This window comes from Aspergillus affinis, assembly GCF_023601865.1.
Source record: "Aspergillus affinis strain CMG 70 chromosome Unknown NODE_18_length_386147_cov_86_015627, whole genome shotgun sequence".
Classification (NCBI taxonomy): Eukaryota; Fungi; Ascomycota; class Eurotiomycetes; order Eurotiales; family Aspergillaceae; genus Aspergillus; species Aspergillus affinis.
In genome coordinates this window covers 142,772-162,269 of record NW_026515799.1, presented here as the reverse complement: position 1 = coordinate 162,269, position 19,498 = coordinate 142,772, and the positions used below count along the sequence as shown (strand labels likewise).

Genomic DNA, 19,498 nt, shown 5'->3' with positions numbered 1-19,498 from the left:
CACTTCCCCCCGTTGACAGATGCATGGCCAGACCCAAACAATTCCATACTCATATCCTGTTTCCTTGTTATATCAAGGTTTTTCCAAGGCATAAATCAATTCCCTCAGGCGTTGAAGACGCATCTGGAAGTCTTTAGGGCTTGCGCGGGATTAGTCATTTGGCAGTAACGTCGTTCTCTTTTGCTCTTCATCTTTCTGCTTTTCTTTCCTCCCCCCATCAATTTCCCATCAAGAAGTTACGATGGAATGTCATATCTCTGGGCCGATCGATAAGTGGAGCCTTCTGTGGCTTGAATTTTCATACTCCGACGTTCGCTTTGAGCCAGTCGCCTGTCCAGTCTTTTAATATTGCCACGCCGAGTCGTTCGTTGACTTTCGAATAAATCTCAAATAAATTAATTGCGAAAACCAGGATTTACAAAGGGATCGAGCGCCGTGAAGACGGAATCATCCTAGGCGCCGATTTCGAAATGCTGTTAGGTAAATTAAATTGGAGAGGGGAAGGTTGGGAATAGGCCGGATCGCGTGATAACCGACTATAATGAGGCCAAGTATTCAGGCCAGTCTGCCTGAGTGCTCAGGATGCTGATAAGCATGCAGCAGATATCTTAGTCTCCTGAGCACACCAATTGCAAGGAGCCCCAGGCTGCACTACTAGCGTTGCATTGCATGACATGGCCAATGATGTCGCCATTTACCCTGGACCTTGTCCTATAGTCTAGTGGTCACTCCGTTCTGTCGCTGCGCTGCTCTATCCCTTCCAGTGCACTCGGTGTCCACTTTTGCCGGCGCGGGAAGTCCGAGTCGTTCTGGCCATAGCTCAGTGAAAGTGAATTTATTATAAAAGACGCTCGTCTCATTTCTCACTTCTCGCTGTTTTGCTCCCAGATCGACAGACCTCTTTCCCAAAATAAACATCCCCTGCGGGTGATTCTTCCGTCAAAAATGTGTATGTCTTCATCTTGCACTGAGCGTTCCCCAATGACAATGACTGACTTGGAGGATTATGGATATTAGCAGCGCTTGCTACCGGGGATAAAGCACCTGTCGACTCGACAATCACCTCGACAGAGGCAGTCGAACCGGCTACCAGAACTTCTGTGACTGCTGATCCGGAGAAGAATGCCTACGAAATCACGGCTTTGAGTTCGGCTGACAGTGATGAATATCCCGCTCCCACCGAGGATGAAGCAAAGGTTCTTCGCAAGGTCGCAGGCAACCTGCCTCTTGTATCCTTTTCGCTGTGTCTGGTCGAGTTCGCGGAACGTGCATCGTACTATGGAGCAAAGACCGTCTTCTCCAACTTCATCCAATTCCCCCTGCCTGAGGGTATGCTATTCTTCCTGGCGTTTCGCAACATTGACAGTAGCGCTAATCAATTGCATTGCAGGTGGCAATGGAGCTGGTGCTCCTCCTCGAGGCACCCAGAAAACAGCCGGCGCTTTGGGAATGGGCCTCCAAGCTAGTTCTGGACTTACCTTGCTCTTCTCCTTTTTGGCTTATGTCCTCCCTATCATTGGTGGATGGTAGGAAACCCCAGTACTTATCAACCGACAGTAGATCACTAATACATGATAGGTGGGCCGATGTATACGTCGGTCGATACTACGCCATCTGCGTCGGCGTGGGAATTTGTGGTGTGGCTCATTTGATTCAGATCTTCGGCGCCCTACCTTCCGTGCTAGCAAGAGGGACTGGAAACTCTGCTCCGCCATTTATTATCGGTCTGCTGTTGCTGGCAGTTGGTGCGGGTATCTTTAAGCCTAACATTGCACCCGTTGTTCTCGACCAAAACCGTCACCAGAAACCCTATACCAAGGCCCTCAAGTCAGGCGAAAAGGTCATCGTGGATCCCGAACTGACCAGCCAGCGTACGATGCTGATCTTCTACGGGTTTGTCAACATCGGTGCCTTCTTCATGCTTGCCACCACATACTCGGAGAAATATATCGGCTTCTGGCTTGCTTTCTTGCTTGCCGGTATCATCTACTTCCTTCTCCCCATCCTTCTTTTTGGGGTCTACCGGAAGACATACCGAACGCCGCCCAGTGGACACTCCGATCTTGGCAACGCATTCAAGATTATCGTCACAGCTCTTCGACGCAACAATTTCAAAGTATGGAAGAAGGATTTGTTCGATGCGGCCAAGCCCAGCGTTCTCGCGGCTGAAGGCATTCACGTCAAATGGTCCGATAAATTGGTCGACGACGTGCGCAGAACTGTCGGTGAGTACCTTCCAGACCCCTATTGCAACGCTCCCTCCGCTGTATGTACAGACCTAACCAATCACCAACAGTGGCCACCGAAATCTTCTTCTACTTCCCCATCTGGGTCATGAATGACGGCGGTATCGGCTCCGTGTCCTCCAACCAAGGCGCCTCGATGGTGACCAACGGCGCGCCCAACGACCTCCTGAGCAACTTCAACGCCCTCACCATCATCGTCTCAGTCCCCTTCCTCTCCTACGTCTTCTACCCCTTCCTCACGCGCCACAACATCAAATTCGGCCGCATCAGCCGCATCACCTGCGGGTTCATCATCGCCGCCATCTCCGGCCTCATCGGCGCCATAGTCCAGTGGCGCGTCTACAAAACCTCCCCCTGCGGCTACCAAGCCTCCACCTGCGACGACGTCTCCCCGCTCAGCATCTGGTGGCAAATCCCCAATACCATCCTGGGCGCCTTCTCTGAATGTCTCTGCAACGTGACCGCCTACGAGCTCGCCTACGCCCGCTCCCCACCTAGCATGCGTGGTCTCGTCATGGCCATCTTCCTGTTCATGAACGCCCTCTCTAGCGCTTTCGGCGAGATCCTCATCCCTGTCACCCAGGACCCCTATCTCATCTGGATCTGGGGTGCGCCTGCCGTCGCCCTGGCCCTGCAGACTATCGTCTTCTGGTTCCGGTTCAAGCATCTGAACGATGACGAGTACATGATTGACGAGAAGAATTATGAGCAGGATGATACGGCTGCGATTGTAAATGAGACGCGCGATGAGAAGAGATCGTGATTGCTTCCGATTCGGGTTTGATTTTATTTGATACCCTAGGTGTTGTTTGTTGGGAAGGTTAAGTGGGATGGATGGATGCCTTGCAGAGTAACCTATTAGCTCGATAATTATGGCTGGATTGATTTCTGGGCCTAAAGGTCGGATAGGACTCAGTTTATTTAATGGAAATGAGATTTGTTACGCTGATTGCTTGATTGGTTGATTCAAATTGCAAGTGTAAACGTGAATGGAATAGTATATCGTATAAATTCGATAGCCTGTTATCATCATACATAAATATTTACATGCAAGTTCAGATCTCGGGATTCTCTTGAAGAAAGAATATCAGGGAGTCTGATATAGATAAGTATAGTTATGGGGTCTTGTGGTGTGGGTATCTTGGCGTATCTCTTTTCTAGGTATCATATACATTACACCTCTTTCCACTGGGAAAGGGAAGGGAAGGAGAGGGGTCATACGACCGCATACTCTCCCTCGGCGCGCTTGGCCTGCATCACCTTGTGCCATCGGAATCCTTGTTCCCTCGGAACGCCGGTCTGCGGGTAGGTTGAATACACGGCACCTAGGGGACCGGTATAAGCGACAGGGTATGCGGCTGAGGGATCATCTTCAAGCTTAGAGAAGGCGGGACTCTCGGCCCAGATCTTCTCTAGGAGTTCCAGACATGATAGATTGTTGAGGAATCCCGAGTCTTTGGATATGTCTTTACAGCGCCGCTGGATGACGGTGCGGTGGCTTTCGAGCACACTTTCGGATCCGACGATGAAGAGGGGCCAGAGAAGGTAGACGTCGGATTTGACGGCGAGGATGTGCCGCATCGTACGGTGGACAATGTGTTGGATGCGCGGGTTGTGGGATGGGATATCTGGGTAGGCGAGACGCTCGGTGTAGAGAATCGCGGCGTGGCGGAATGCCTCCGAGGTGTGATACACGTCGTCCAGATTCTCGGGTGCCACGGTGGAGTTGGAAGATGGCGATGAAGGCGGCGAGATGTAGGCCTGGGTTATAAGAGGAGCAGGCACAGCCGCAGGTTCGAAAGGCCCTTGGGATCCAGCCCGGTGAGAGGGAAGGCTCCATGATTCCAGTTTTTGCCGGTAGGAGAACCATTCGGCCCAGAAGGCCGGGCTCAAGGCTCGTCGCTCGTTGTCACTCGATCGTGGTGGTACCGGTAATGGAAATAGATACGGTTGGTTTGCGCCAGATGCATTGAGCATCGAAGGGTCTGAGGGCTGATAGACCATCGATGGCGGAAGCGTGGTCGATGGGACATACACCTCAGGCAGCGCAGGGGCATGAGATTCCTGGTTCTGACTCAGCATGTTCAAGCGACCTAGCTGCGCAATCAGCTTGAAAAGTCCGGAGTCACAGCCTGCGAGATTCTCGAGACCCCATTCTCCGTCAGAGGCCGTGGCGATGTCCAAGCAGGTGCCACGGAGCTGCACCTCACGATCGTTCGTCGTGGCTGTCATGGTATCGTACCACGTGAACATCCGAATGAACCATTTTAATTCCTCCGACACTCTAGGAGAGGCACGCAGCCTGATGGCCAACAGCTTTGTCACCCCGGCGAACTGGGTTTTGAACTGAGCAACTCCCGTGTCGCAGACATGGAACAAGCAAAGAATCAGAAGGGTGGCGAGGACCGAATCAGAGAGTCTCTGATGCGGATCGGCCAGCTCCATATTCAGTGCTTTGACCGCCATACACCGATGATATTGTTCCTCTTGCGCGGATCCTACCGATGCGGAAGTGCCATATTGATCCCCTAGAGCTTCGTCGGTCAATGCCCGAAGGGCCAGTGATGACATCCGGGCAGGCAGGGTTCGTTCGGTGGACATCATTCTTCGCTCGCGTCGCTGTCGTATGTTGCTTGTCGACAGAGTGGCAATCGCTTCTTGTAGAGATGTGCTCTCCTGCGCTAGCCGCAGGACATGGGTGCGAAAGGGATTTGTAGGGCTATCGAAGGCAACGATCATGGGCGCAATGACCTCGGCGTAGTAACTGATCAGGTATTGCAACCGCGGCGTACGTCCAACAGAGCGTGCTAGAAGCAGTTGTGAAAATGACGGCGAATGGGAGGTGCTAATCCACGAAGGACTTTTCCGGCTCGTTTGTCTTTCCAACTCTTCACGGCCCGCTTTCGTTTCCTGGGTTTCTAAAGCCTGTGATGCTGTGGGCCACTGCGATATCTCTGATGTTGTGTGTATCTGTGCTGGCAGCATGCCAATCATAGGGGGCGGAATTTGTGGGTTTATCACATCCTGTGCGGCTCCCATTTGCTGATAGTACGGTTGGTTCCACAATTGGTGACCCGGAACATATGGAGCCGGTGAACCAGGCCATGGGTGACTTTCAGGCAACCCCGTAGACCCCGACGTATCGCTGACGGCATCGGATCGTGGGGATGATTGCTGTTCTTGCTGAGACCAGGGCACTGTCGGTGTGGCGACGGAGGAGAATCTTTCGGAAGAGGGGGCTCTCGTTGTCGCAGTCGGGAATTCCGAGTTGTCAGATTGCTTTGGGGAGCCAGTCGAGCGACGAGAATTTGGCGACTTTGAGGCTGGCTGGGACCCCGTGACAGGTAGCGATAGGCCTCGGAGCTTCCCGCGGCTTGCGACGCCGACACCCCAGGTCAGCGTGGTTTTGTAGCCTGAACACTCTCGACCAAGAGTAAGGCACTGGGAGCAGTACGGCCGCCGACGGTCGCATTTTGTGCCTTCCCGGGCACAAGTGAAACAATCATCGGCGGCGCCGCTGACCACCGTTCTCTTTCTTCTTTTCCGGGGAGCATTTTCCGACCCCGATGGTGCTTTGCGGGTTTGTGCTTTGGTGGTGGGTGCCATGTTCCGGTCCGTGTCAGGCATGGTCGGAATGTTATCCGAAGGCGTACAAATGGTCGTAAGCCAGAAATGCGGAGAGCTGACCGGCGCTGCGGGGTCGCATTGATAGTAGAACGATGGACTCGTCAGCTGCAGGGGGTTGAAATTAAGAATGGATAGAGGAGACAAAGAACGACGGAAGCGGCGGTGAGGGGGCAGAGAAAGAAGAAGAGAAAGAGAAAAGAGGAGGGAAGGGAGGATGTGACGATGAAGTACAGTAGTTAAGGAATGGTCGAATCACAGGTGATCGATCCAAGTCCGTTTGGTGCTAACTGCTCACATAACACGCGAGTTGGAGAGAGCACGATAAGCGACGATCCTTGCGGCATGTCCCGCCCGTTTAATATGAATTGATTTTATTCAGCAGAACCGGAGGGAATTGGCAGCCAACGGGTGCGGTGGAAGAGGAATCCACCCGAGCATGAACCAGACTTGGCTTGAAGTCTGGCCGGTGGAGAAAGAAAGATCATGGTCCGGGTGGATAGCGAATTGTGGATAGTGGATGGTTTCCGAGGAGAGAGACGGAGAGAGCGAGAAGGGCAACACCGAGAAAGAGAAAAGAGCGAGAGACCGGGAGGATCACGGGAAATCCCCCGGTTGAGCACGTGTCGCCCGCTTCAGCCACGACTTTTAACCTCTTGTCTCAACAGTTAGCTCCGTACGGCGTAGTTGACTGTTGACTCGCCGTTGAGGCCGTTCTGCTTTCCAGCAGGCCGATACTTTTGCGCAGACGGCGCAGTGTTAGACCGACAAGTACCCCGCCTGTTTACTTTGTCCTTCGTCCTCGTCACGAAGTCCCATGATTACTTCCGCTCGGCCTCATTTTCTTCGGTCCACCGTAGCACTTCCAGTCCTTTCGTCCCATAATTTCCTATCTCCGTGCCAGGCAAACTCATAATGACCACCGCGATGGGTCGTTCTCAAACTTACTAGTTGGTAGTCGAGGTTAATTGTGGGAAGCAAATTGCCTCCGAAACCTGACGCCGGTCATTGGGCCAAATGGCGGGAACTAACGCCGCTGCCCCATCGGTACTTCGGAGGCTGCGGCGGGTGCAGCCACATTCAGGTACCTGCCCCGGTAACTTGTTCATCCAGGGATGGTCGGCCTGGATCAACGTCCTCATTCCGCCACGGGGATTGGAGAATTGCTGGGGATGATGGGCGAGCTAGCGAAAGTTTCCTCCTGCTCCACGGTCCACCATGTGTCTCTAACTCTCTCGGTGTAGTCTCGATACCTTTGAAACCTTCCTCGCCTGCCGATTATGTCCGAGTATATCCTGTTCTGGTTGATGCTAGAGACCTGGTGGCATGCATTTCTATGGAACAGTCGATCACAGAAGAGATCGCCCTCGTCAGTGGTGCTCCCCTTTCATCTCCCTTCCGGAAGGGAAGAGAAGTGCGAACCAAGGAGCCAAATCTCTCGCTGGATGGTACTTTGTACTCCGGTGAAGGTCCTTGCAGAGATGACTAAATTTAGAAGCGGTCAGATTCTGCCGAGTACCAATTCAGCGAAAAGACGAGATGACGAGATGATGACCTTACGCAGTCCAGAACATTCCTGTCGAGCTTCTCACTCCGTGTTCTACATTCCTACGATCAGCTTTAATCTCTATACGGAGTATTTCTTGTTCTACTCAACCACAGAGACCACAGTGACCGCCGCTTATCACTCCCCCGGTCATTGGTCTCTTAGCTTCTCGGATCGTCGCTCTGGGCCTCGCGCGGAAAGCGTCTCCTGAGTCTCGCTTCTCATTTCCTGCGCATCACCCCCAGGCCCGGCCTGTCATGCTGCTGAGGAGTCTCTGATACTATTCTGACTTTTCGATCGGACTGGATACTCGCGTGGTCACTGTCGTCCAACCTGATATCGAAGCTTCATGCGTTTTGTCCGGCGCAGCCGAGCCAATAACAAACACACAGCTCTTCCTCTGCCGGCAGCTTAACGTCCGCATTGCCTTAGCTCTGTAAAAAATTTTCCCCAGACCCTGAATTCGGGCCCCCGAAAAACATTTCGCGAATAATCCTGCCATGCCGGTTCTACGACCGGGCAAGTTGAGGACCATCCTCTCCATTGCCGGCGCATTGATCCTCATTTGCACCGTCTATTTCAACTGGACCCCCACTCCAAGTCCAGCCTCCGTCGTCCCCAGCACGGCCTTCGAAGTCCCCCTCACCGAACGCCAGCACGTTTTTTGGAAAGTCCTCAGACCGATCCTCGAGACGCACGAACCGAAATGTCCTTCTCCCAATCAGCTGCACCCCGTCGGCGCCATCGGTTACAATGCCACCACGACCGACCCCCGACCGGACCTCGTCGAGCTCGTCGGCGATAATGACCTGACTATTTTGGAAGAGGCACATGCAAGCTACGTCCAGAATATTACCGAGTCGAAGAAATTGCGCCCGGTCCATTCTCCGGGGACCCGTGGTATCGTCTCCACGGCCGGGGGCTCTTATCTCCCGGTCTTTCTGTCGTCGCTACGCATGCTGCGCCGCACGGGGTCCACTTTGCCCGTGGAGGTTTACCTGAAGGATAAGACTGAATATGAGAAGAAGATCTGCGAGGACCTGCTTCCCGAGATGAACGCGCGGTGTTTGGTTCTCTCGGATGTCGTCGGCACAGACGCTATCGAACACTACCAGCTCAAGGTCTTTGCGATTCTATTCTCGTCCTTCGAGGAGGTCGTTTGGATGGATGCCGATTGCTTCCCGCTAGACAAGCCCGAGATCTTGCTCAATCACGAGCCGTTCCAATCCACCGGAATGGTCGTCTGGCCCGACTTCTGGACGTCCACGGTCTCGCCACTCTACTATAACATCTCCCGGCAGCCCATGCCGCCCCTGTCGGAGCGACAGTCCTCGGAAACCGGCGAGATCCTCATTTCGAAAAAAACACATTACCGCACGCTGCTCCTAGCCGCCTATTACAACTACTACGGGCCGTCGCACTACTTCCGCCTTCTGTCCCAGGGCGCCCCAGGCGAGGGCGACAAGGAAACCTTCCTGCAAGCCGCGTCCGCGGTCGGCGAGCCGTTCTACGCCGTCAGCGAGCGCGTCCAGGCCATCGGCCACCCGAAGGAGGAGGGCGGCATTGCCGGCTCGGCCATGGCGCAGTCGGACCCGATCGCCGACTTCGCGATGACCAACCAGGGCAAATGGCGAGTGAAGGATCCCGAGGTGGACCGTCCGCCGCGCGTGTTCTTCATCCATGCCAACTACCCCAAATTCAACCCCGCGGAGGACGTCTTCGGCAACAAGTGGGAGACGGCTCCTACCCTGCGCCCCGACGGCACAGACGGCCGTGCCTGGATCGTGCCGGAAGAGGCGCTGAAGCGGTTTGGATCCGACGCGGAGCGCGCCTACTGGGAGGAGATCAAATGGGTCAGCTGCAACCCCGAGATCGAGTTCAAGACGTGGGCCAACAAGCCAGAGACCTGCGAGAATGTCGTCGGCTACTGGCATAATGTGTTTGCGGAGCCGCATGACAATGATCCTAAGTTCTTCGAAGAGGGTTGATCAATTTGACTCTTTGACGTCATGAACAGAAGACTGAACCAGCATCAACTAACCCTACCACCCGAGACCCCCCACATACACACATCCTGAACTTGAACAGCTGTATAGTGGATGCTACCAACACTGGGCCCTGCTGCCTCCAGTGCATGATCTGCATGCCGATTACGAGACAACGACCTGGAACTTAAGGTTACCCGAACATATATTCTTTTTCTGGTTTTGCATTCAATATATAATACTTATAATCCGGACATAGACCGATCAAGCCAACCATTCTACGGACTATATTTTTTTCTCTACCATCTAATCAACTTAAGACATATTTCAATCCAAAAAGAAAGATCACATCAAATAGTCCATGGACTCATAGGTTTCATTCCTAATAGTTAGCAAGCTAATAATACATAAATGCTAAAACAATGCCCCGAAACCGAAACCGAAAAAACCCAAACTCATCAATCAAGCAATCAATGAATCAGAAATCAGAAATCATATCATATCTCATCACCCGGATGTCATGATTTAATTTATTTCTTGAGACCCTTCTCGCGCAGGCGCTGCTCATCCTCGAGCTGGAGCTCACGGTCGATCTTGGCTCCCTTGGAGGGCTCGTTGCCGTGGTTCACGGCAGGCTGCGTGGGGTTCTTCTTGCTGAGCTCGGCCTCGGGGTCGTAGACGCCGTTCTTGTAGTTGCTCGGGTCGGGCTTGCTGCCTTGCGAGGCGAGCTTGTTGGCGATGGAGCGTTGGTCCTCTGTTGGATATTTGTTAGCATCGCTCGTTGTGGATTATATGAAGAGAGGTATGTAACGAGAGGAAGGAGAGGGCGCAGGTATGAAGGGGGGTCCTAAGGTTGGGAAGAACATACTAGAGTCAAGGTTCTGGTGGCTACCAGGTTGACCCTGCTTGTAGTCAGGGCGGCCCTGCTCGGACTGGGGAGCAGTGCGCTGGTCACCGTCCACGTAGAGGTTGCTGCTTCCGACGGAAGATTGGCCCTGAGTTCCAGTCATGATGGCAGATGGAGTTGGTTTGTTGTTTTGAGTTGGAAGAAAGGAAGAAGACGGGTATTGGAAGAGATTAGGATGATTAGGAATGAAAAGAATATGATGAAAAACTGTTCATGGTTGACCAGGAGAACCATTCTTATACTACCATCCAGAGGCGGATGTGATGTCATGGCCGAGTCGCTGAGATCATAGTGGGTCGCAGCGAACAAGGTCTGGGTATGATGAAAAGAATGAGGTTATGGTGGGGTGGAGGATTATGGAATGCTAGGGATTTGTTTCTAAAAGATCATCGGAGTGGAGGTGTGTCTCGATCGATCGATTTGGTTTCGGTGAGGTTGGAGGTTGTTGTTGCAGTACTGAGTGGTGATGGTAACTGTACAGAGGAGGTTAGGCTAAGTTTAGTGTTTAGTGTCGTGGAAGCCGCCGCAAAGTGTGATCTGTGCTTGTCCAGGCGCATTGGGAAACAGACTTGTTGGCCAAATCAATTTGATGTTCTCATGAATTAATTCTATTACCAATGGCTAAACCCCCTCTACAAATGCGCCATCTCCTTTCCGCTCTCCGACCACAATTCAGGGCGCCCTGCCGTTCTCACGATGTCCGTAATCGGAGGCTAAATTCAACTGCATTTCCACGTCCAATCCTCACCTCTCATCCTGAACCTTTACGTCAACCCTCGATTCTTCACCACGCCTCAAAACCTCACACCCAATACACCCACAGTATGTCCACCGCCGCCTTCCCCGCCACCGACCCCGTCGTCGAACCACGCTTCCAGCAGCTCTTCGAATCCCTCGAATCCCGCTTCCAAAGCACCACCTCGTCCCTCCCCTCCGAGAAATGGTACATCCTAGCCATCTCCACCATCGTCGCGGGGCCGGACCCCGAACGAGCAGACCAACTCTACCTCTACCTCATCAACCAGGAACCCTACCGCACCGCGCTGGCCCGACAGGCCCTCGTCCGCCGCCTGCGCGAAGCGCTCTTCAAATCCGTCATCATCGTCGGGGTCTGCAAGCCCATCGAGGCCATACTGGCCATCGGCAAGCTCGAGCGTCCCGAGGATAAAGATTACAGTTTCTCGCGCGAGGACTGGCAATGCGATCAGGCGAACCATGAGCGCGGCACGGCCTGGCTGGAGCGTCTGTATGCGAGAAACACGTCCGGCACGTTGGATTTGTTTGCGGCGCATAAAGACTTCGCGTGGTTGTCGAAGGAGATTACCTATGGGTTGTTTTTGTCGGATCGGCAGGCCCTGGATGATTTAGATACCCAGATGGTGGTGCTCCCCGCGATTATGAGTCAGAATTTGAGGCTCGAGACTCATTGGCATATTCGGGGGACGAGGCGCTTGGGGGTGAGTAAGGAGGATGTGAAGATTGTGTGGGATGCCGTACAGTTGGTGGCGGAGTTCTTTGGGGGGAGGCTGGATAAGGTGCCGACTGTTGAGCAGGTCGAGGACGATGTTTAATTTGCGATCTCTCTCCCTCTCTCTCCCTCTCTCTACATGTGTGAGGTGGATATATATACTGGATTTCCTGGCAAGTGGTATATAGATAAAAGAGTGGATTAGCTGGTCTATTACATTCTCTGGACATTATTGGCATTGTTTGATGAGATGAAGCATATTCCATGATAAACATAAACTGTCTCCCGAGGTTAACATTCACAGTCAGGCATACAAACGATGTAGATGAATCTTTATGCGCCGCAAACTAATCCAACGTGCCGCAGCCGCTACTGGGCTCGACCATCAAGGTCGATGGCAAGGAGTCGGAGCAGGTGGTCAAGTCGCATGGAGCTAATGATATGCGCGGGCAAGCGTTAGACTAGAAACAGCCTCGCAAACAAACGGTATGTCAGATAAATTTGCAAGCTCCGTGCATCCTAATTCTTTTTTTAGTTGCTTATTGGCTATTCTATCGCGTAATAGAATTTGCAACAAGAATGGAGTTGGTGGAAGAAATCTTGATGACTATACTATACGAACCGTCGACCAAACAAGCTTCACTCACTGACAATACTCGCATCTATGAGTCGTTGGGATGACCGATACAACAACGCACTACAGGTAATTTGTATATGCTTTTCATGGCCTTTCATTTAGTCGATTGTAATGCTGGCATCATCGATATGTCATTCATGAAGCAGTCTGTTACACTTCCTGGTCTCTTTCTGAAGTTCTCCAACATAGGTGGCTTTTTAACCTTAGCGCTTTCTTGCATTCGTCAAATACTGTATAAGCATTCTAATCAAATTTGAGTAATCGCAAGCGGGTTCAAAATTAGATTGACTCCTATTGCATTGCACCCGATGTCTAACCATGAGCATTCATCGCTGCTGCATCTGACTACATCTGCATCTCTCCATCTCTCCTATGATCTCGATATCCCGATAAAGGGTATAAGTAACCCTCTCCTCCTCCTATCTAACTTCCCAATCCCATACTCGAAAGCAAATCAGCCACACAAACACCAATCAATACTTCACCACAAGATATATCATTTATCTCTTCTAAACCTCAATCAAAATCAACATGAAGCTCATCTACCTCGCGGCTCTCCTCCAACTCCCCGCCCAACTTCTGGCGGCACCAGCAGTCCCAGCCCTAACTGATCTCGAAACCGATTTCGAAACCGATTTCGAGCAGCAGGACTATGTTCTCCGCATCACCGAGGTCTTCGAGCAACCAAGTATGTGATTCCCCTACTGGAATCCACCAGCCAGGTAGCTAGTTGCGTTATTCTAACCGAGACGGTGAATTCAGGACATTGCCGCAAATACCGCCAGCGCTGTGACAAGAGAGATGGACATCCGCATTGCTGTAGGGGATTGTACTGTGCTACCCATGATCATCATCATGAAGGTGTCTGTTTTTATGATAGACAGGATCTTTGAAGGGCTTTTTGGGAGCGATTTGGGGGGGTGGCAGGTTTTCAGGCTGTTATGAAAGGCATGGTGTCTGTTTGAGTTGTTCGAAGATGTCATGCTGGGGATGAACTTGTCTCGATCCATGTCTGTTCTTGGTTGGAGTCGTCAAGGGCTTCGTATGCAAACAGTGTGTATACAGACTCCGATCAATATATATCAGGAATAACAGCGCAAGTTGACGTGGAAAGAGGCAATCGTGGTGTAGTATCAGGACTGATTACCATTATAAGATAAGAGTAAGACACTTATTTTACTCCCATGTAGTAAATGAATGAGTTTATAGTTATGATGCGTATATTCCCAATCCTTCCCTCCAAACCATACTTCAAATAAACTCCGCGGGGACGTTCAAAAACGGTTAGTCCGCCGAGCAACTTTTCCTGCCCGCCGACGAACAAATCCAACTGCAACCACTCCAACAACTCACTTCAAATCAATCCCCAACAAATATCCTAATCTCTCACACAATGGTTAAACGCAAGCAACTCAAAGACGGCGACGTCGATATGGCCGGCACCGACCCGGCCGTGGGCGGCGACGAGTCCGACGAGGTGTGTGTTCTTCGAACTTTTTCTTTTCCCCGCCGCATTGGGTACCGGCATCGAGATAGGCGAGTGAGTGAGTGACTGACCGGCGCAATACCAGGACATTGACATGGTCAATGTGGAATTCGAATGGTTCGATCCCCAAGCGGTGGATTTTCACGGCATCAAGCACCTCCTGCGCCAGCTCTTCGACAACGACGCTCAGATCTTCGACATGTCCGCGCTATCGGACTTGATTCTGTCGCAGCCGCTACTGGGTTCGACCATCAAGGTCGATGGCAAGGAGTCCGATCCGTATGCTTTCTTGAGTGTGCTGAATCTTCAGGAGCATAAGGTACCCTCGCCTCCTTCGTACCGTTCTTGCTTGCTTGCTTGCTGGGTTAGTGACTAACAATCCGCCCCGCAAATCCAGGACAAACCCGTCATCAAAGACCTCACAACCTATCTCCACCGCAAAGCCTCGACAAACCCCTCCCTCGCGCCCCTCGCCACCCTCCTCTCACAGACCCCGCCCCCGGCCATCGGCCTGATCCTGACGGAACGTCTCATCAACATGCCCTCGGAGGTCGTGCCGCCCATGTACACGATGCTGCAGGAGGAAATCGCCTGGGCGTTGGAGGAGAACGAGCCGTACAACTTCTCGCACTATCTGATCGTCTCGAAGACGTACGAGGAGGTCGAGTCGAAGCTGGACATGGAGGATTCGCGACCGCAGAAGAAAAAGAAGAAGGCTGGCGAGACTGAGCGATTCTTCTTCCATCCTGAGGATGAGGTCCTGGAGCGTCATGCTCTTTGTGCCGGGTCTATTGATTATACACATAAGCATGATGATGGACATTCGGATTCGAAGCGCGCATTCCAGGAGCTGGGCATTCGCACGAAGGGGAGCTTGATGTTGATTGAGGGGGGGAAGTTGGGGGGCGCGGTTAAGGATATGGTTGATTATTTGAAGCCTCCGGTATAGATTTGGGGAAGAATAGATCTATCAGGAATCTTCCTTAAAAACAATATTATGACATGTTCGGAAACACGGGATGGTTATCATTTGACTTCAAATTAATTTCTAGCGTCAGGTGTATGCGGGAAGGTTGGATTCCCATTTATTTATGATTCTATTCCCGGTTGTCCTGTGTCTTCTATTTGGTCCTTTGTGCTTCTTGGTGTTTACAATCGTGACATCTAGAATAATCGTGCATTACCGTCATAAAAGCTCTCCCGTGTTCACTCCCATTGGGTGCCCTTCAAGCGCTGCATGAGGTAGTCAACTTCGACGACCTTGGTCAAGGGGATGACATATTCCTAGACAGATCAGCACACCATTCATAGAAAAAAGGAACACGGAGAGACAGATAGGGGAGAGAGAGAGAGAATACCTTATACATAGCCACAACAGCATCGACATGAATCTTGGGCGCCTCCGTCTGAAACGCGGGATCAGTACCATACGTCCTGGCCTTCAGCGCCAACCGCTCCAGAACCTTTTGCTCGACCTTCGCATCCGTAATAGCATCGTCGATACCCTTGCGATCATTCTCCTTAATCATCTTGACGAACCGCTCCGGTTCCTTCTGGAACTTCGACTCCGCGACAAACTTCCCGAAATGGATGCGTCGCGACAGCGCCTGCAGGCAGTTCACGTCGCACGTCGCCGCAGACCCGTAGTTCTCCTGCGTCTCGCCGCGGTCGGCGCGTCCGAACCCCGGACACACAGCGGGGAGGATGTCATTGATGTATCGCGTCTTGATGGTCTCGTTGACGTTGACGTTGTTCGCGTGCAGGATCTGCGGGTATTCTAGCGGTGCGAGGATGGGCGTTTCCAGTGCTTCCGGGAAGAAGGGGTATTCGTCGGGGGACTGGTAGCGGCGGACTCGCGACTGGATGCGCTCCTGTTCGCGGAGAAGGTAGTCGAGCAGGGTTAGGTCGCTGTTGGGAATCTTGACCCCGTCGGGGACGTAGATCGGCTGGTTGAGTGGGAATTGGACACGCTCGATGAGGTGGAAGGTGATGGTGTCTTCGAGGCGACTGTGTAGGTTGGGTGTACCACACCCCCTTTGCTTCCTTTCCCCCCGCGACCCCGCGGAAGGAAGGGGGGTGGGATTTTGATTAGTTTTAGTTCATTGGGATCAGAGTAGATCGGAAATTGAGTGGTCGGGTTTCAAGCCACCGGGAGATTTGGGTGTAAAGGAGGATTCAAGTACGAAGGGAAGATGAACATACATCAATTGGAAGCGAATATTGGCCAGATCCAAGGCCTTGGAGGCGTCTGAGAGATCAATGGCGGTGTCCATGGTTGCACGGACGTCCTGTGGGAAATTGGACTGGGGCTGTAATGCTGTATACAACTGCAGGGGTAACACTTTCTTTCTCTGCTGGAGGAACTTGCAGAGGAAAAAAAAGGCGGGAGAGATAAGCGTAGAACTAAATAGGATTTTGGAGACAAGTTCGGAGCTGCAAAAGAAGATTTGGCCTCAAAAGTTTGGCTCTCTCTGGCTTTTTGGTTCTGGCTCTGTTCTCCGGACGGAGTGGGCTCGTTATGTAAAGAGAGAACCACTGGTCAGGGAAAAGCGCTAGCCCGCCGATCTCTGGAATGATTTGAGTTGATGCGAGTCGTGGTGCTCGATCCGGAGAATATGTTGGGTCGGATCGAGACCGCCTTTTTGAACGAGGGGACGTGTGGTCTCCATCTGGAGAATTGAGTCATACTGGTCGATTTGTATACGGCGTCATTCTTGGGGGATTCCGGAGTACAGTAGGTGGTTGCTGCAGAACTGCTGCAGAGTTGCAGTCTCGTACTCCCAGAGCGTAAGTTGATACAGCTGGATACCGCTGGTAAATTACCGACGGCAGAGGTCAGGTGAATGCCGGTATTGTGACTAGGAGGAGAGGTATGTAAGTCCCAACAGTATAGTTAGAGCATGACTAGGTAGGTATGAAAGAGTCAGTTGACCACATGGAGAAAGTATATAAGGGCCAGTGTTTAACATTCCCTTTTATTCTGGTAGGAGGCCACCAAGCGTAGGTAGCTTCCCTTGCATCCTCAATCCTCAATACTCAATATATTGATGGCTCCCTCTTATCCTCGGTAATGTGACGGCGGTAATGCCAGCGAAACCTTACGTCTGCTTGCCATCTTCTCTTCTTCCCTGCTCCAGCCCAAAGTCGAACTACCCGCAAGATTAATTCTCTCCCTCCCCCGAAGAAAAGCCACCATCTCTCGTCTTCCTCTCAACCCCAGACCACGTATGGGCGTCTAAAGACTCATCTCGCTCTTCTGCTCTCATGGACAGATACCGCCGCGATGAGTCCCCTTCTGGTCTGTCGGACATAGTCGAACAAGACGGTCTTCTGGGGACCGGCCTGACGGTAAGGCCTTCATGAGCTTCTGTTTCTTCTTCTTTTGCTTTTTGGCCCTAGTGCTTGGCCATTCAAGCTTCACGCTGCTTATTTTTTACATTACTATCGCCCTCTCAAACATAAATCTCCCAGAAAACCAGACTCTCGCTGATATGCCCTCTTCTTCCTCCCACAGACCCGACATATCGAAGCTTTCGGTCGGAAAGTCACCACGACCGCCGGCCACTTGATGGGCCCCAACGGCGAGACCTCCGGCGGCGGTCACTACCACAATGCCATGGCCGACATCCAGCGCGAGCTCCGACGACCGACCAGCCAGCGCAAAGTCTTCTCTCTGACCCAAACCACCCCGACCGACCTCGTCCGCTCCAAGCTGTCAACCTCCGAAATCCAGTCGCGTGCCATCTCCTCCCTCCCCGACGACCTCCTCGCGAACATCCCCGACGACGCCAGCTCTTACTCCCTCTTCCAGGGCTTCCAGGCCTCGCAGGACGACCAGGAATACCGCAAATCGCATCGACGGCGCTCCTCGAAAGGGAAAAAGCTGCTGAAGGATGGCGGTGACCGGGCGGCTTTGCCTTCCGCTCCGGGCGACCTGAAGAAGGAGCGCGAGCTGTTGGCGCGACGGATGGATCTGATGGGCGTGCGCAAGAACATGTGCAGCTCGGAAATCCACGAGATCGACAACAAGATCGCAAACCTTCACAATATGCGCAAGATCGTTCTGGATAGATTGGCTGGGTTGGAGATGGAAGAGGCGGAGCTGGAACATGAATGTGCGTTGGACAGCTTTTCTCCTCTGGTCATAGCAGTGGCCGTGCTCGCAAGAATGTTCTGACCGTGGACTTAGTGACCGAGATCGAGAATAAGCTCGAAGATACGCAAGAGGAACCGCCCCAAACGCCGGCGCAACCGGTCACCCCGGCTTCTGTGGAAGGGAACGAGGGCTCCGTGGCCTCGGAAGATCCGGCGATGGATGCGTCGTTCATGTCGGAATCGATCTATCAGAAGATTCCTTCGCCAAAGAGTATAAAACAGAGATCCATACGTATGTTTCTGCGCGTGGCTACATGACAAGCAATTCACTGATTGTTCGGACCAGGGAAACGATCTATGCCAATTCTGCACGAACACTTCGCCCCCGGCTCGTTGATCAAAGAAATGCCAGCACACTCCGACATGGTCACCGCCATCGATTTCGACTATCCGTTTGGTACTATGATCAGCGCAGCCTTAGACGATACCGTACGGGTTTGGGACCTCAATGTGGGCCGCTGCACCGGGTTTTTGGAGGGGCACAACGCCTCGGTTCGGTGTCTACAGATCGAGGATAACATAGTTGCCACGGGCTCTATGGATGCCTCCGTCAAGTTGTGGGATCTGAGTCGCGTTCGGTCCGTGCCTCGTAATAACCGTCTGAGCCGGGGTGACGACGGCGCCTCCCAGGCATCGCACTCCACCACCCTGGAGGACTGCCATGTGTTCTCGCTAGATGCACACGTCGACGAGGTGACCGCCCTCCACTTCCGTGGGAATACGCTGATCTCGGGCTCTGCGGATAAGACGCTGCGGCAATGGGACTTGACCAAGGGCCGATGCGTTCAAACACTTGACGTCCTGTGGGCCGCGGCCCAGGCGGACTCGCTGGGAGGAGATACTCAGTGGCGACCGACCGGCCGAGTTCCAGATGCGTCTGCGGACTTTGTGGGAGCCGTTCAATGTTTCGATGCGGCGCTGGCGTGCGGCACGGCCGACGGGATGGTCCGCCTGTGGGATCTGCGGAGCGGACAAGTGCATCGGAGTCTCGTGGGCCACACCGGTCCTGTTACGTGCTTGCAGTTTGACGACGTTCACCTGGTGACGGGAAGCTCGGACCGAAGCATTAGGGTATGTTTTCATTTTCTTTTGTCCTTTACATTCTTTTTCCTGATACTGACGTCATCTAGATCTGGGATCTCCGAAGCGGATCCATCTACGACGCCTACGCCTACGACCACCCCATCACCAGCATGATGTTCGACGCCAAACGCATCGTTGCCGCCGCCGGAGAGAACGTGGTGAAGGTGTACGACAAGGCCGACGGGCAGCACTGGGATTGCGGTGCCGGCGTGGGCGCCGACGACACGGGACCGTCTCACGCGACGGTCGATCACGTGCGACTCAAGGAGGGATTCCTCGTCGAAGGCCGCAAGGACGGCATCGTCGGTGCGTGGACCTGTTAGACAGCGATGATTTGCATGAGGCCGCGGTCATGGGCTAA

At 52.8% G+C, this 19,498-nt stretch overlaps 9 protein-coding genes across 9 annotated transcripts; 6 read left to right on the top strand and 3 right to left on the bottom strand.

The window, feature by feature from the left end:
* Nucleotides 1-945: 945 nt before the first annotated feature.
* KD926_003593 (putative MFS peptide transporter) lies at nucleotides 946-3,009 on the top strand (the record flags this gene model as incomplete). The annotated part of the gene is made up of 5 exons (XM_053097603.1): nucleotides 946-949; nucleotides 1,018-1,329; nucleotides 1,391-1,526; nucleotides 1,579-2,225; nucleotides 2,297-3,009. The coding sequence occupies 5 exons, from the start codon at nucleotides 946-948 to the stop codon at nucleotides 3,007-3,009; spliced, it is 1,812 nt and encodes a 603-aa protein (XP_052958423.1).
* Nucleotides 3,010-3,461: 452 nt separating this feature from the next.
* On the bottom strand, nucleotides 3,462-5,873 carry KD926_003592 (uncharacterized protein; the record flags this gene model as incomplete). The annotated part of the gene is made up of 1 exon (XM_053097602.1): nucleotides 3,462-5,873. One exon carries the CDS (start codon nucleotides 5,871-5,873, stop codon nucleotides 3,462-3,464), a length of 2,412 nt encoding a protein of 803 aa, XP_052958422.1.
* A 2,043-nt stretch (nucleotides 5,874-7,916) lies between these two features.
* On the top strand, nucleotides 7,917-9,404 carry KD926_003591 (alpha-mannosyltransferase; the record flags this gene model as incomplete). The annotated part of the gene is made up of 1 exon (XM_053097601.1): nucleotides 7,917-9,404. The coding sequence occupies one exon, from the start codon at nucleotides 7,917-7,919 to the stop codon at nucleotides 9,402-9,404; it is 1,488 nt and encodes a 495-aa protein (XP_052958421.1).
* Nucleotides 9,405-9,931: 527 nt separating this feature from the next.
* KD926_003590 (uncharacterized protein) lies at nucleotides 9,932-10,411 on the bottom strand (the record flags this gene model as incomplete). The annotated part of the gene is made up of 2 exons (XM_053097600.1): nucleotides 9,932-10,155; nucleotides 10,270-10,411. The coding sequence occupies 2 exons, from the start codon at nucleotides 10,409-10,411 to the stop codon at nucleotides 9,932-9,934; spliced, it is 366 nt and encodes a 121-aa protein (XP_052958420.1).
* A 721-nt stretch (nucleotides 10,412-11,132) lies between these two features.
* KD926_003589 (uncharacterized protein) lies at nucleotides 11,133-11,879 on the top strand (the record flags this gene model as incomplete). The annotated part of the gene is made up of 1 exon (XM_053097599.1): nucleotides 11,133-11,879. One exon carries the CDS (start codon nucleotides 11,133-11,135, stop codon nucleotides 11,877-11,879), a length of 747 nt encoding a protein of 248 aa, XP_052958419.1.
* Nucleotides 11,880-12,944: 1,065 nt separating this feature from the next.
* On the top strand, nucleotides 12,945-13,206 carry KD926_003588 (uncharacterized protein; the record flags this gene model as incomplete). Its single annotated transcript, XM_053097598.1, has 2 exons — nucleotides 12,945-13,101; nucleotides 13,163-13,206. The coding sequence occupies 2 exons, from the start codon at nucleotides 12,945-12,947 to the stop codon at nucleotides 13,204-13,206; spliced, it is 201 nt and encodes a 66-aa protein (XP_052958418.1).
* Nucleotides 13,207-13,806: 600 nt separating this feature from the next.
* On the top strand, nucleotides 13,807-14,848 carry KD926_003587 (protein-transporting protein BCP1; the record flags this gene model as incomplete). The annotated part of the gene is made up of 3 exons (XM_053097597.1): nucleotides 13,807-13,890; nucleotides 13,985-14,218; nucleotides 14,297-14,848. The coding sequence occupies 3 exons, from the start codon at nucleotides 13,807-13,809 to the stop codon at nucleotides 14,846-14,848; spliced, it is 870 nt and encodes a 289-aa protein (XP_052958417.1).
* Nucleotides 14,849-15,105: 257 nt separating this feature from the next.
* Nucleotides 15,106-16,172, bottom strand: KD926_003586 (chorismate mutase ARO7; the record flags this gene model as incomplete). The annotated part of the gene is made up of 3 exons (XM_053097596.1): nucleotides 15,106-15,183; nucleotides 15,258-15,906; nucleotides 16,102-16,172. 3 exons carry the CDS (start codon nucleotides 16,170-16,172, stop codon nucleotides 15,106-15,108), a joined length of 798 nt encoding a protein of 265 aa, XP_052958416.1.
* A 991-nt stretch (nucleotides 16,173-17,163) lies between these two features.
* Nucleotides 17,164-19,460, top strand: mdv1 (WD repeat-containing protein; the record flags this gene model as incomplete). The annotated part of the gene is made up of 5 exons (XM_053097595.1): nucleotides 17,164-17,247; nucleotides 17,414-18,014; nucleotides 18,089-18,286; nucleotides 18,341-19,125; nucleotides 19,185-19,460. 5 exons carry the CDS (start codon nucleotides 17,164-17,166, stop codon nucleotides 19,458-19,460), a joined length of 1,944 nt encoding a protein of 647 aa, XP_052958415.1.
* Between the last annotated feature and the right edge of the window lie 38 nt (nucleotides 19,461-19,498).